Genomic DNA, 15,616 nt, shown 5'->3' with positions numbered 1-15,616 from the left:
GAGTTGGACTGTGAGGAAAGCTGAGCGCCGAAAAATTGATGCTTTTGAACTGTGGTATTGGAGAAGACTCTTGAGAGTCCCTTGGACTTCAAGGAGGTCCAACAAGTCCATCCTAAAGGAAATCAGTCCTGGGTGTTCATTGGAAGGACTGATGTTGAAGCTGAAACTCCAATACTTTGGCCATGTCATGCGAAGAGTTGACTCATTGGAAAAGACCCTGATGCTGGGAGGGATTGGGGGCAGGAGGAGAAGGGGACGACAGAGGATGAGATGGCTGGATGGCATCACTGACTTGATGGACATGAGTTTGAGTAAACTTTGGGAGTTGGTGATGGACAGGGAGGCCTGGTGTGCTGCAATTCATGGGGTCGCAAAGAGTCGGACGTGACTGAGCAACTGAACTGAACTGAGCCCACCTTTCCCCAGGCTAGTCACTCACAAAGTAGAGCAAACAATGGGTTGTCTGTATTTGAAGACTGTGCCACTTGCTGGTCTTTCAGGCTGATCAGCCCACCTCTAGAACCTTCATAAGTTAGGAAACCCTGCCAGCCTTGTAAATATGCTTTATTGACACTAGGGGGCAGCCTCACCACATGGAGAGAGTCTAAGAAACTCATTGAGCCCTCCATCTCAAAGTACAGATAACTTCCAAGGGTGCCTCCACAGTAAGAGAATCTGCTTGCAATGGTAGAAACACAGATTCGCGGGTTCGATCCCTAGATCAGGAAGATCCCCTGGAGAAGGAAATGACAACACACTCTGATATTCTTGCCTGGGAAATCCCATGGACAGAGGAGCCTGGCAGTCTATGGGGTCACAGAGTTGGACACAACTTAGCAACTAAACAACAAAAAACAGAATCATTGTACAGTTCTTGCATCTGTAAGAAACAGAGTGTGTTTTCCATGAGAGCTTCAAACTTCACTCTAAAATGAACACTATGACATTATAAAAAAGTTACATGTTAATAGCTTAACTCAAAAGAATAGGCAAGAAACCAGAGTAGACCATATGAGCATTTAACATGTTGTTAAGCAAAGCTCCCCCAAAGAATTGTCTAAACCCACTTGTTTACTTACCATTTTCTCTTTGACCCTCCAATGCCATGATGACCTCCTCCCACCACCCCCACTGCACACTGCCATCTCCTCCACCATCCATACACTCAACAAGTCTCTTTAAAGCATAAAAAACTTCCTGCCAGGTGGGTGCCACTCAAGGCTTTTGAGCAGGAGTGTCGGGGTTAGAACGAAGTGTCGGCAAACATTTCGTTTCAATGATGGCTATGACAGGCTCAAAGAAGAGTGCCAGGGCTAACCCCTAGTTGGAAGCTAAGAGTTTATTAGCACACATCCCACCCAGGATAAAAGAAGAGACTTTACATTCCTCACCTCACAGCCACAGAAGTCCTGGAGGAAGTAGGCAAAGCACTGGACAACGTTCATGTGATTCTGGCCATCTTTGCTGGAATAGCAGAGGAAGACCTTGGGCCGAGGCCGGAGCCTCTCCCTGGGGAGTGCTGTGGTGTACGTGGAGGACTCTGAACTCTCTTCATCTAAGTGTGAATAGATATTTTCTAAAGTGGACAAGAAGATAGGGTTGGTGCCCATGAACAACGCTCTGACTTGTTCCCCACGGCTCGAGACGTGATGCCGTCTTCAGTCATCATGTCACCTGGTGTACTCCCAGCTCTCTAACTCTACCAGCCCCTTGGGTCACCTCTGGGAATGGGACAGCTGATTTCTCCAGTGGAGCCAAAAATGGCCAAAATTTGTTCTTCACCAGAAACTGACCATGGTTAAGCCAAAAAGACTGCCAGGGCCACCCACCCACCCTCACCCTCCACTCTGGTCAGCGGTATCTAGAACCAGCTCTTGCAGCTGAGGGCAGCTACCTGACCAATGAAGCTTCAGCAGAGCTGACGTCCTTTAAAACTTTCATTGAGGTTTGGGGGAGCTTTTTTGCACAACCTACAAAGGTAAAGTGCGTAAATCTTAAGAGTACATCTCAGGAAATTTTTATCTGAGTTTATACCTGTGTAACCACCACTCAGACTAAGATGCACTTCCAAGTTTCCCACAAGCTTCCCTCCTGTCATCGGACTTTTATAAGTGATAAAGCCCTACCTCTTCCCTTACCCACACCTTTGGACTTCCTATATGCTATTGAATTCATCATCCTGAGTTTGAGAAGGGAAGTACACCCATCCTTTTAGTGGCTCCTGAGGTGAAGAGTCAAGTATTTTAATTCTGGGAACTACAGCAGTCAGGGAACTGACTACAGTTGTGTGGCTTTCCAGTCACTGCCTGGAGGGACCAAGTGCTCCCAGTCGCCCTCTGTTGGCCCCAGTCCTGCCAACTTGGATTGGGGGGGGGGGACACACCACACAAATACCTTGTTGCTTCTTGCGGCACATCACTGTGAAGAGCGTGGCGAATGCAGATATGACGACCAATGGCACAGTGATGGCCACGGCTCTGATGGGCCCAGCCCACGGGGAATGCACTGGGAAGTTTCAAAGGGAAGGCTTTTAGATGTCAGCAGTGTAACAGGTTGAAAGAGAAACATTTTTTTTTCTTTTTAAAAATAAGCCGCACAACAGGTTCCAAGACTCCCTGACCACCTTTCTCTAGTAATGATTTGGTGATTATAAAAGGATTCACTTTAAAAGACTGTAGCATACAATTCAACAGCTAGAATCTGCTGAGACCACTGAATACCTTTGAGTGAGAATATGCCCAAGGAAACCTCCCATCCCACCACTTTGCTTCTGAGGACAATTGACTACTTATTTAGTCCCAGTGACACATGTAACACACTGGCTTTGATCTTCCAGGCATCAACATTAGGGTGGAAGGAAAGTCAGATTTGATGGAGCATCATGTAAGAGTGAGGAGCTCAAGTGTTTTCTTTTCCTAAACCATGAAGTACGGAAAGTATCAAATATCTTGGTCCACTCTGTAGTTCAGAGGCAACATTTCAAACACACACACAAAATCTCACCTGGTTTTAAGGCATAATGCATCACTTTTCTTGTCGTATTACTGTCATCGACCAGCTGCAAAGCAGAGGATACTGTATTATTTTTTTTAAGTGATAGCATCTCAACAGATTCCATTCATTTTTCCATCTGTGGTCAGTGGGGCAAGTGGAGGGCAGAGCTGCTGCTGCCTGTGATCATTTTCAAACCGAGATTAGATAGTAACAGTCAGATACATCTCTGCTTTTCCAAGCAAATGAGTATAGAGAAGATAGATAAATAGTAAGGCCCTACTGTATAGCACAGGGAACTATATCCAATATCCTGTGACAAATCATAATGGAAAAGAACATGAAATAGAAAATATATATATATGTGTGCATGTATAACTGAATCACTTTGCTATACAGCAGAAATTAACACAACATTGTGAATCAACTCTACTTCAATAAAACTTTTTAAAAAAACAGCAGTTCCCTGGTGGTCCAGTGATTAGGACTCGGCGCTTTAACTGGCAAGGCTCTGGGTTCGGTCCCTGGTTGGGGAACTAAGATCCTGCAGGTATATGGTACAGCCAAAAAAAAAAAATTTTTTTAATAAAAATAATAGGGCTTTCTTGAGTTGTGTATACCTCAATTATATAATCTCCAGGAGACACATTTTGAAGAAGGCAGCTGGTTATCTCTGTATTTTGCTCCTGCAAAGAAACAAATAACACTTTAAAACTTTCTTCTCAGATAAAGGTCACCAGGACCCCTCTTTTGTTCTGGAACTGAATGAAGGAGACTTCCCACCAGTTTCAATTATGGTTTCAGAAGATGACAATTAGAAAGCAACTGTGCTTATCTGCCAGGTTATCTGAACTTCACTCTGCTAAAAAGCCCAGGAGAGCCTGTGACCCCCTTCATAGTCTATGCTGGGCTGGTGGTGCTCCGAGCAGCAGTTTTTTTATCTGAAGACAAAGAAGCTAGTTAGAATACCTTTTACTTAATAAAAGAACGGGGAAAAAAATTACCCTCCCCTGTTTGTGCATATTTTATTTGCCATAATAGAAGGTCAATGACAGAGGTGAGAGCGGGCAGGAAAACCAAACTCAGCACACGCACCTAAGAGGGCGCTGGTTTCTGCCACCATAACTAAAAACCTCTCTTGGTGCTCTCGTGGGGTCATCGAGCAGTCTCGTGAACTTCCATGAAATACCGCCTACTCCCTCTGACTATCTCAAGTTTAAGAACTTGGTTACTGAATTTCAAGTTAACCTTGGCCTCTGTATAAATTACGAGCCACTGACATGCTAGTGACTTGGCTCCCAGATTAGCTGTGAGGCCTTAAGCAGCAGGCCAGGTGACCTCTGTGGGCCTCAGGTTCCACATCTCTAAAGCGAGGGTAACAGCAGCCTTGGTTTCATTGAGCTGTAAAGACTCAATGACCACAGAACTTGCTGACCAGCACAGAGTGAGCACCTGATTCAGGTTTGAAATGCAAAAGACCTGACAACTACGTCGTTGTTTCGGATCCTTTGGTAAAATTTCACTGGCTACGTCAGCACTGGGCCGGCTAGGGTAGAGATAATTAGATAATTAGGGAGTGAGGGGTGACTCAGGATGACCCTGAGATGAACTCAGTGATAACATTCTGGAATAGCTACCGACTGCTCAGAGTCCACAGAGCCTAATGTTCACACTGAACCATCTAAATTCCAGAGGCTCTGGGGTCACTTTGAAACATGCAGTGGTTTCTTTATGCATACCCAGCAGCTTACCTGTTTACAGGTCTTTCGCTTAAAGGGTCCTTCATGCTTGAGCTTGTAATGAAGATAGAAGAAACGGAAGCCAAAGGTGTGGGGCGCGTGGTCAAAAGACACCTGCATGTCCGAACCGTGCTGAGTGATGTTGAGGTTCCGAGGCTTCCAGACTAGGGGGAGGAAGGACCTGAGTGAGCACCCTGGCTCCACTTGGGATTGGACAAAGACAGCTACATGTGTGCTCAGTCACTCTGTCATGTCCAACTCCTTGCAACCAAAGGGCCTGTAGTCCACTAGCCTCCTCTGTCCATGGGATTATCCCACCAAGAATACTGGAGTGAGCTGCCATTTCCTCCTTGAGGGGATCTTCCCAACTCAGGGATTGAACCCACTTCTCTGCATTGGCAGGCAGATTCTTTACCACTGTGCCACCTGGGAATCCCAAGAACAACTATACTTACAGGGTTTACAAGCCAGGTTGTCCGGCTGCAATAGCAGGTCACACGCTATTAAGAAAGACACATGTTTTTAGTTTTAGGACAGTTTGACATCTTCCTCACCTAACAATTCAATACAATATAAATATTCGGTACTGAACATTGCTGGAAAGAATGTAAAACACAGCAACCGCATCGATTCAACAATGCTTTTCAGTATAGCCCAGTTGTATCTTGTGAAAATTTGAATTGTACAATATAAAGATATTAATGCAGTTCATTTTATGCCACATAAGTGGAAACAACATGAAGTCACCTACATTTTAAAAGCTTGTCAGGTATTACATAGTTTCAAGGCCATGGCCAAGGGCAGTGAGACTGTGTTCATGCTTCTGTCCTAGGGAGGGGGCTGTTTTAGCTGCAGATAGAAATAATGCCAGCCCCTACCCAACTGCAGAGTGTTTAGGCATAAGAGAACATCGGAGTGATCCTGGCAGCTTGTCTTGAGGTTACTTTAACTTTTGCTGGCTCTCCAACTTAAAATCCTTTTGATGGAGTCTAAAAATGACATCCAGGCATCTACTAGGTAGCAGCACCAGTGCTGAAAACGAGGAGCTTTGAAATAGGATTTAAATGTGATTTAAAAAAAAAAAAAAACACCATGAGAGAGGCCCTATAGGCCATGCTGCTAACCCAGGAGGACCCTCTGGAAAATGTGCTTACGATGCCAAGAAAATCAAAGGCTGCATTGAGGTCATGGTGCCCTGAAATGGTGATAAACGCACCTCCTGTCCCACCTCACCCCCAGAGAGACTCTGATTCTGATGAAGAAAATTAAAGTAGGCTAGTTTTTATTTAGGCAAGCTTTCCATAAACACATTCTTTGAATCCTCTATCTGGTTGTTACATGTAAGGCATTGAGAGATACTGTAAAATGCACATGGTCTCTGCCCTATGAAATCTTATTTTCATTAAGAAAATGAACGTCTCTGCATAGAAAACCACTACAGTGTTAAGAGAAGAAAACAATCAGAGTAAGAACTCTAGAGCAGCAATTTGTGCTAATGAAAGACACACCACACCGTGTGCGGAACAGGTGGAAAAGGAGAGGCAGGCAGAGAGGGGAACCCAGTCCAGCCAGTGGTTGGCTGCAGGGTGAGGACTCCAGAGTCAGGCTCTGTGGCATTCAAATCCCAGCCCCCAGCAGCCCCTTTAACCTCTATCTGTGTGGCTCCACCTCTAATAAGTGGGGATGGTAAGATTAAATCCTTTGTAGGGCTGTTATGGAGGTCAACTGCATTAATATTTGGAAAGTATTTAGAATGGAGTCTGGCACAGAGATGTTAAATAAATAAACTTCCTAGAATGAGGTGACCTCAGGGACACTACTTGATTTTTTTAACCTAATCTTGAAAAAATGACAGGCAGCCACCCACAGAGGCCACCCTCCTGCGGACAGGTACAGAATGGAATCCTTTGATGATTCCCCTTCACCTTAAAATAAACTTATACTTTCTTTTCCTCTTCTTAAGTTAAACAATTTTACTACACAGCTGTATTGCAGCACCTTCAAAAAAGGTCAATTGTCATGTCTACTCTATAACAAGCCAGGAATGGGTGTTTCTGGTTAGATGACCAGTTGTTGTTTAGTTGCTCAATTGCATCTGACGCTTTTGTGACCCCATGGACTGAAGCCTGCCGGTTCCTCTGTCTATGGGATTTCTCAGGCAAGAATACGAGTGTGCACTGTCATTTCCTTCTCCAGAGGATCTTCTAGGCCCAGGGATCAAACGCATGTCTCCTGCATTGGCAGGCGGATTCTTGACCACTAAGTTGCCAGGGAAGCCTGGGTCAAATCTTAATTTAATTTTTTTATTTTTTCTTTTTCCCAATTTTTTTTATTAGTTGGAGGCTAATTACTTTACAATATTGTAGTGGTTCAAATCTTAATTTTAAAAATTGCTTTTCTGGATGCCTTTCTCTTCCCCTTGCTAGTTCCATGCTAGTATTTCGTGTACTCTTGAACAAAATGTCTTTAAAAGCAGGAGAAATGTCTCCCCGTGGAAAGTAGGCAGCAAAGACCATACTCACTGCGGGTTCTGAAGAAGAAAGGGTGATAATTGCTTTCATTTTTAATGGAAGGAAAAGGGACGATCTTTACAAAGTAATCCGTTTCAAATTTCATATTCAGGAAAGGTTGAGATTCCATCCCCTAAAAGGGATCAAAAAACACGTGTGATGTCACGGAGAAATCACCCACCCCTCTACCTATGTGCAAGAATTCCAGTCCATCCTGATAGTCCCCCAGACACAGTTCTAGGGTTTGGGGGGGGTGGTGTCCCAGGGCAGGAAGAAGTCAGGTTTCTTTTCCAGACCAAGTTTAGGTTTGGACCCCTAAATGAAAAGGAATATGGACAACACTGTTTTTCTTACAGTGAAGCCAAGGCTCCAAGCTGGTGGGGAAGAGTCCACATCCTCTCCTGAGGCCACAAAGCCACCTTCCAGGATGGCTGCTCCACTCCAGCTTGTAACCTGAGAGGTGTGTCTGTCTTACCACCAAGAGGTGCTGGAGGGTTTCTGGGAGTGTGGAGCAGGCTCTCCCACCTGGGCAAGCGGGTTGGACTCCGCAGCCCCTCCTCCTGCAGTTTCACAGGCTCTCAATAGACCATTCAGTCCCCAGAACAATGGCACGTCTTCAGGAGTGCATTCCCCTGCATGCAACTTACAGCTCTTTTGAAGCTACTGTTGAGCTGCTTCGGGTCCTTTAGAATCAGTTGTTGGCACTGTCGTCCCTCTGACTTCAGCTCCTCCAGTATTACCCGAAATCCTTTTAGGAATTCGATGCCTGAGCAAAGCAGGATGCTTTTATTAATATGAAAAGAGGACCTAATTACTTTTGAACACACTTTCCTTCCTCTAAGATCACCGTCCTCTCCCCCTACACAATAGAGTAAAAGGCATTCTAAGTCAGGCAGGAATATCTGGGTTTACAGAAAGGAAAAAGGCATACCCTGCATTCCTCTCATACAGGCCAGGTGACTTTCTGTCCCACCATTACTAATGAATACATCTCTAATCCTGCCAGCCGAACGAACGTCCGTTTGCTCTATGACATTACAGTTCAAATATTTAGACCCAAGTCACAATTGATCATAAAAATCTGCAGTGGAATATATAATTTCCACGTCATTAAACAAGGTGTATTCAGCTGACAATCATTTCCAGTGACTAGGGACTTGCCCCGAACCATGTTTCAAATACTTTCCATTTTAGTCCTATATTTGCTGGCATTTCACTGAGCAACATAGAAAATTCCCAGCAAAGTGTGTGTCTACACCCAAGGGGGTCCTAGGCTGGAGATTAAATAGCTTAGGAGAATGCCTATGTGATTTACAAAGCCGTTCTTGCTCTAATCACGCCTGAAAGGCAGAGACACCCAAGAGCTGCCCAGTGTGTGCTCTTGATGCTGCCCTCAGAGGCCCCCGGGACGCCCACAGCGCCGCTCAAAGGGGCTGGCCCAGCCTCCCGCCACCTGAGCTTCCCCCGCTGCACGTCCAACTAGTTGCTTTCAAAAGGATTAAGCTCTGATGGCCACGAGAGCCGGTGCTGGGGCTTCGTATCCCATGGAGACTGGAGAGGTCCAACTGCAGCTGGAGTTCCCCGAAGCAGGCCTCAATTGGCAAGATATCGATTTCGCATTCTTTCGAAACACCAGACAAGGAGACATTTTTCAACCCTTCCCCTTTCCAGGGCAAGAGTAATTACACAGGATGCAATTAAGCAGGTGGGAAAATTATCGATGGCAAAGGCCAAGGAAATCTTTTTCTCTTTCGAATAGGTTCTCCAATCCTGTAATTATTTGATGAAGAGCACATATTTTATGGTGGGAAGGGCAAAGGAGTTACAATTAGAGCTTCACGACTTAAGAGGTCGGAGCACAGAGGGCACAAGTCCGGATCCCGCCGTGTTGTAGTATTTCGAGTACAAAGCTTCCTGCAGGGGTGAGGGCTGGCGGAGCCACAGCCAGAGATTCACACATGCTGACCAGATCCAAGGTTTCTGACCAGCAACTATTCAGGAGATCTCACAGGAACTTGTCTTTTGAAATCCTCCCATTCCTCCCCTGCAAATATTTTTGAACAAATCCTTATTATTTATACTAAGATTTAATTCATGCAATGTTGCCAGAACTGTTTAAACAAAAGCCAGGTGATTGATATGACTGTAAGACTGTACATCTCACAGTTACAGACAAATTCATCAGTTGGAGGTGGGAGTGGGTGATTCCAGTTCTTATATTTAAAAAGACTTGCCTGGAAAACCACTATTCCAAGTCTGGGAATAAATGTAAATCTTATAGTAACAGGTTTATTAAAATATTATAGCATCTCATAGTTAGATCATGTTTACAATTTTATAGGGCAGTAAAATAAAGGGACTTATTTACTCCTTGTCATTTAACTGATTGAATCCTTCTCACAACCACAAGAGGAAGGTATTGTCCCCACTTTATAGATGAGGAAACAGAGGTGTACAGACACTAGATGACTTGCCCAGGGTCACACAGGGATGAAATGGCCCAGGTTGGATCAAACCCAGAGTGCTCTTAATGCATGTGTTTTTCTATCTCCCAAGGAGTCTCCTTAACAGAACCTCATAGAAATTGCTAGAATCTATCCAGCCATCCCCACCCACACACTGTCATGCAGAAAAGGCTCATCTTTCTGCCCTCACGGTTCCACAAGTCAGTTCTCCTCACATCTCTTACTTTCATTCTAAAGAGGGAGACTGCAATGTGTCAGGCCAATTCTTTAACCATTTTTAGCCTTATGTTGGAATGACCACTTCTCTTTTATCCACAGAGGATGTTTTTCCTTTTAAATGTTAAGATAATGTTGTTTTTGGAAAACCTGCTGCATTCAGACCCAGTGGTATTTACATGGAGAAGTGAGTCAGGCCCATAGGTCTGATCCATTCTTCCTCTCTGTACTCACCTTTTCTGAATCTGGTTCCTTTGAGATTTACCCCATTTAGATTAAGAAATTCAGACTTTATCTTACTTTTTCCTTGGTCAGGCTTTTTTTTAAATTCTAAGATTGGGTGGCAATGCCCTAGGAAACCTGAGGACCGGGATCTGATGATGATAACAACAGACACTATTACTGTTTTTTAAGAGCTCTCTTTAGAAATGTACTGTGTGTGTGTGTGTTGTCCTTAATTCTTTTTCTACTTTTAACAGGTTTATTGAGGCATAATTGGCATACAATTAGTTTCATTTTACAGAGAACATTTTCATACACTTTGACTTATGTGTATACCCATGAAACTGTCATTAAAACCAAGAACTTACCTATCACCTTCAAATTCTTTCTCCTGTCTCTTTATACTCCCTCTCACTTCTGTCTCCAGGCAATTAGGAGCCTGCTTTTTGCCACTAAAGCTTTGTTTGTATTTTATTGACTGTGTCAATGCTCAACTTTTTTTTTTTTGTCTTGCTGATTTCACTCAGAAAAGCTATTTTGAAGTTCATTCACATTGTTAAGTATATCATGGTTTCATTCCTTCGTTGCTGGCTGGTGTTCCATTGTGTGAACTCACCTCAGCTGGTGTATCAGTTTATGCACTGGACATTCAGGATGTTTCTAGTTTTGGACAACTAAAAATAAAGCTGCTATGAATGTCTGTGTGGATATATGCTTTCCTTTCTCTTGGGTAAACAGTAGTCAAATGGCTGGATCATGTGGTAATGCATACTTAACTGTTTAGAATACAAAAAGGTTTTCCAAAGTAGTTATCCCATTGTACATTTCCACTCAATAATTTTTGCAATTTTTTTGGAGTATGCGTGCTCAGTCACTTCAGTCATGTCCAACTCTCCGCAACCCCATGGACCATGGCCCGCCAGGCTCCTCTGTCCATGGGGTTCTCCAGGCAAGAATACTGGAGCAGGTTGCCATTTCCTTCTCCAGTGAGAAAGTATGAAGTGAGTGAAGTGAAGTCTCTCAGTTGTAGTTGATTTATAATGTTGCATTAGCTTTTGCTGAATAGCAAAGTGAATCAGTTATATATATACATGTATCCACTCTGTTTCTAACTCTTAAATGAGGAGAAAGTCATGTGCCTCAGATGGGGAAGCTGAGGCTCAGATAGGTGTAAATGCTTCTCTTAAAGGTTGTGTGTGTGTGTGAGTGCACACTGTCGTGTCTGACTTTTGGCAACCCCATGGACTGTGGCCTGCCAGGCTCTTCTTCACATGGGATTTTTCCAGGCAAGAACACTGGAGTGGGTTGCCATTTCCTTCTCCAGGGGAATCTTCCTGACCCAGGGACTGAACCTATGTCTCTTGTATCTCCTACAGCGGCAGATGGATTCTTTACTACAAGCGCCACCTGGGTAGCTCATCCTGGGTTCAAACCCAGGCCCATCTGAACAAATGAGCTCTCTCCATGTCCCACACTCAACCACCCCATCCCATCCTGGACATCATCAATTCATTAAAGAGGACAAGCAGATTCAGCCCTAACTTGAATCTGGCCAGATAATGTAGGTTTGTTGTTTTGTTTTTTTTCTTCCTGTTTAGTTTGTTTGGCTTTTTTTTCAGTCCATACAATTTAAATATAAATTCAGTTCATTTCCAATATTTAAAAATTGTTAATTCCATGATTTCTCCTGAAAACTGGGGTTGTCCTGACAACTCGCAAAATGTGTCAAGGCTAGGCCAGTGCATCTCCATGTGGCCACAGAAATGCTGGATCCTGAATCCATTACATTCTTGGATAGGCCACTCATCCCCCCACTCCTGCTGAGACACACAAGCAAAGACCTCAGTGACATTTACCATTCACACACTATTATTTTACAAACCTACATCTCTCTCGGTAACAGCCAAGGGAACAAAAAATGAGCCATGAAGCACAGAATGAAGCTGTGTGCATGTGCAGCCAGAGTTACAATCAAGTAGTGTCTGTGCAGAGGCACACCTAAGCCACACTTGTGGCAAGACCTACTTGGTCCCAGGAGGCCACTGCACTTAGTACCTCCATATTGGGTACCACCCACCATCGTAGACTCCACTTGGACCACTTACCGAGGGCCCCGGGGGACCAAAGAATGGTGACAGCCACTTGGTCGTGGCAGGCGTACTGACTGATGGTGATGTTCTGGGCGTCGGCGATCACGTGCTTCCCTACCGGATTCAAGTAAGTGGTGCAGTCTGGAGGGTTGGGAGAACGAGGACAGTTAGATTTAAAAATGTGTTTCTTTCTTTTTCTAAGTTCATCTTCTCAAATTACACAGAGCATGCTCGGAGTTAGCCAAATCTACTCTGTTTAAAGATGTGTGCCTCAAAGCCCACAGATGACATCAAAGGTTAGCTGTTGGGAAAACTGTAAGATGCTGCCGTGGGGTTTATGTATAACACCACCACCCCCTCACTTTTGAGTTAAAGTGATTGGAGGATTATGTAAGGTCTGGAGTTTGATGTATCAGGCATTCACTTTTTTACTACTCTGAGAGTTTACCTAAATCAGTAATAAGTTAGGTTAGTTTAAAATTTTTCCAATGTTACAGAGTGATCTGAAACCAAACAATGACTAAGTAATCTGGGGTTTGTTCTTTTTCAGAAGAAGCCAAGAGGGCAAGGTGACTGGGAAAGAGGAACTCTTAGGAGGATGTGAACTCGTGGGGGCGTCATTCACAGCCAGGCTGTTAAAGAATCCAATTAGGACCTGCCAAAGGGACTAAGTGATTTAGTGATAAGCAGAGCACCTTGGATGTTAACTAGCATGACAAAGGTAAAACTTTTGTTCCCAACACTACCTCATCAAAGACACCCACAATACCCACTAAATCCAAACACTCCCATGGTGCTTGAAAAAAACAAAAACCACTGATTCTTTGATTTTGTCTGAGGACGTGACTCATTGCCACCTGCCCGTGCAGCAGCTGTGCCACCTGGCATTGCTAAGTACACTTTCAAAGTCTGCACGATCCTAAAAAAGCTGCCTGAAGCATCCAGCCAGACCCAGGCGGGGACCTCAGAGGATGGCTGCAGGCTGTTTCAGCCACGCGTGCAGGGGGAGCCGCCAGCCTTCACTACAGACGTCAGAATTACACTACTTTATTGCTATTCCTTTCCAGTGATTGAAGACTTTCTTTAGTATCTGATGCAAAAGGTCTTCCATCAGATTTCAAACCTACTCATTACCCTCTCGGAAGTCAGGGGATTTTGGGAATGAGGTATTCAGAGGTATTTTCTAAGAAGCTTGGTGAGTTTGTGGCACTGCCATCCCCCCTCCCCATAAACTATACCACACATTTCCCACTTTTTATGATGAAAAACATTCACAAGATATCTGAAAGTAGCAAAAGAATATAAGAAAAACATAGAAGTCATCCATAACCTCCCACCACACGGAAGTAACTGCTAACATCTAATGGATACTTTTGCAAGCCTTTTAACGTGCACATGATATTCTTTTAAAACTTCTTATAAGGGCACAACACACATGCACTGAAAACACCCCCCTCCTCTTTGAAACTCCATCTTCCACTCTGCTTTGTGTTCTGCTTTTTCGCCTAACTCCTACAGAAGGCACACTCCCTTCTGCAAACTCCATCTGCTTCAAAAGCAATCACCTCTACATTTCAGCATTACTTTTGAAAAGATGTTAATGATTAATAAAACCAAATTCTACTTCTGATGAAAATTCACTCTCAAAGTGTTCTACACGTGTTCTCTAGATAGATGAGAACTTTAAAGTAGGGGGGGAAATGTTGAAACACCTGGTTTAACACACACATTGAACAAACAAGGAAACTGTAGCTACACTGATCGCCTGGGTGGCTTGCAGTGTTGCCAGTGATCAGCCCAAGGCCAGGACACAACACCACCTCTGAGGGATCACACAAAAGGCTCTTGCTGTTCTATCTCCAGCACAAAGCTGGACTAAAAAATAAGTTCTGAGTCAGAGGTATTAACCGGCAGAAATCCTGGCTGAGACCAGCTTCTCAATAAAAAAATAAAAAAAAAAAAGAAGACAAAATCCCACCATGTATATAAAGTTCAGACATTTTCATTTATTGAGATCTACAATGAAAGAAGGGGCCTTCCAGGTGGCACTTGTGGTAAAGAACTCACTTGCCAATGCAGGAGACATGACAGACACAAGTCTGATTGATCCCTGAGTCAGGAAGATCCCCTGGAGAAGGGCACGGCAACCCACTCCAGTATTCTTGCCTGGAGAATCCCATGGAAGAGAAGTCTGCCAGGCTAAGGTCCATATGGTCCCAAAGAGTAGCACAGTACAGTACATAACGAAAGAAAACTTTTGACTTCAAACAGCTTTAGGAAAAGATTCATGGACAAAAGTAAGTCATTTTTTTTCTTTCCTCTTTTTTCATTTCTAATGTCAAAATAGGTATTCTCTGGGTTTCTGCAAATACAATTATGCAAATATAAAGTCTATGAATTTAAAAAAAAATGTATTATAACCTATTCAGGCATTACCCCCTCAGAGCCTGAAGAAGAAACAAGAAATCCAATGTGAAAGGAGGCAAGATCTGAGAGCTGGTTTTGACTTAAAGGCAAGACATTTTCTTTCTTTGTAACATTAAATAGCAAAGGAATAGAAAAGTAACATTTCTGTAGTTTAATACTTTTGGTGAAAACTTGATAATTGGTTCTTAGCTATTTCAAACAGAACTAGTAACCAGTCAACAGAGCAGTAACAGGAACTTCTTGTGGGAGAAATAAATTATCTTTTTCAATGGAAAACAATAACTAAGTATTTTTGCACAGCCTGGATCCAATTATTAGCAACTCTAACATTTTGGATTCTGGTTACAAAGTAATTATGCCCAAATGACATTTGGCCAAAATGCAACCTAGCTTCAGATGTCTCAGGAGTTGAGTTGTGAATTAAATTCTAATTAAATGCCAAAGAATCAGAAAGAAAATAATGACCAAGAGACAGACATTGGCATGGGGGCCATGTATCTAGTCCCATGAAGGAAACACTAAGGCATTTTAAGTTTTATAGGTATGGATCCTCTTTCACAAAACCCCATATTAAATTAGAGATGCAAATAGTTGTTTGCAGCTGACCGGAAAGTTTTGAACTTTGAATGTAATACAAGATCAACCAGGACGAAGAACATATTATTAGAAATTAACTTTCGAATCTAAAGAAAGATCCCTTACACGTCTTTACTTAGCTGAATCAAGTCTCATGGACTTGTACATCTTTCCTAAGCATCATAGCATTTACCCAGAACACGCGTGCATCATGGAAGTGAAGTATCTGAGTTTCCCATGTTAAATCCTCATCAGTGAAAGTGCCCATGTCAGCGACTGTGGGCATGAACTTGACATCCATACTTGTATTTAAAATTGTTAGGTTGCACACATGATCTCAAAAACCCTGCCTTAGTAGTGTTGATTCCAAAGGCCTCAGT

The 15,616-nt window shown here is 43.4% G+C and overlaps 1 protein-coding gene across 1 annotated transcript in view; it reads right to left on the bottom strand.

The window, feature by feature from the left end:
- IL17RD (interleukin 17 receptor D) overlaps nt 1-15,616 on the bottom strand; it is a 68,027-nt gene that overhangs the window by 11,719 nt on the left and 40,692 nt on the right. The window contains exons 3-11 of the mRNA XM_061128325.1: nt 12,249-12,374; nt 7,888-8,006; nt 7,253-7,373; nt 5,186-5,230; nt 4,743-4,894; nt 3,612-3,677; nt 3,004-3,058; nt 2,395-2,505; nt 1,392-1,576 (exon numbers count right to left, since the gene is read on the bottom strand). Of these exons, the coding sequence (XP_060984308.1) occupies nt 1,392-1,576; nt 2,395-2,505; nt 3,004-3,058; nt 3,612-3,677; nt 4,743-4,894; nt 5,186-5,230; nt 7,253-7,373; nt 7,888-8,006; nt 12,249-12,374 (980 nt within the window). The remainder of the gene's footprint in view (nt 1-1,391; nt 1,577-2,394; nt 2,506-3,003; nt 3,059-3,611; nt 3,678-4,742; nt 4,895-5,185; nt 5,231-7,252; nt 7,374-7,887; nt 8,007-12,248; nt 12,375-15,616) is intronic.

The sequence above is a fragment of the Dama dama genome, chromosome 24 (assembly GCF_033118175.1).
Source record: "Dama dama isolate Ldn47 chromosome 24, ASM3311817v1, whole genome shotgun sequence".
Lineage (NCBI taxonomy): Eukaryota > Metazoa > Chordata > Mammalia > Artiodactyla > Cervidae > Dama > Dama dama.
The sequence above is the reverse complement of the archived record's forward strand: the minus strand, read 5'-3'. Positions and strand labels throughout refer to the sequence as shown.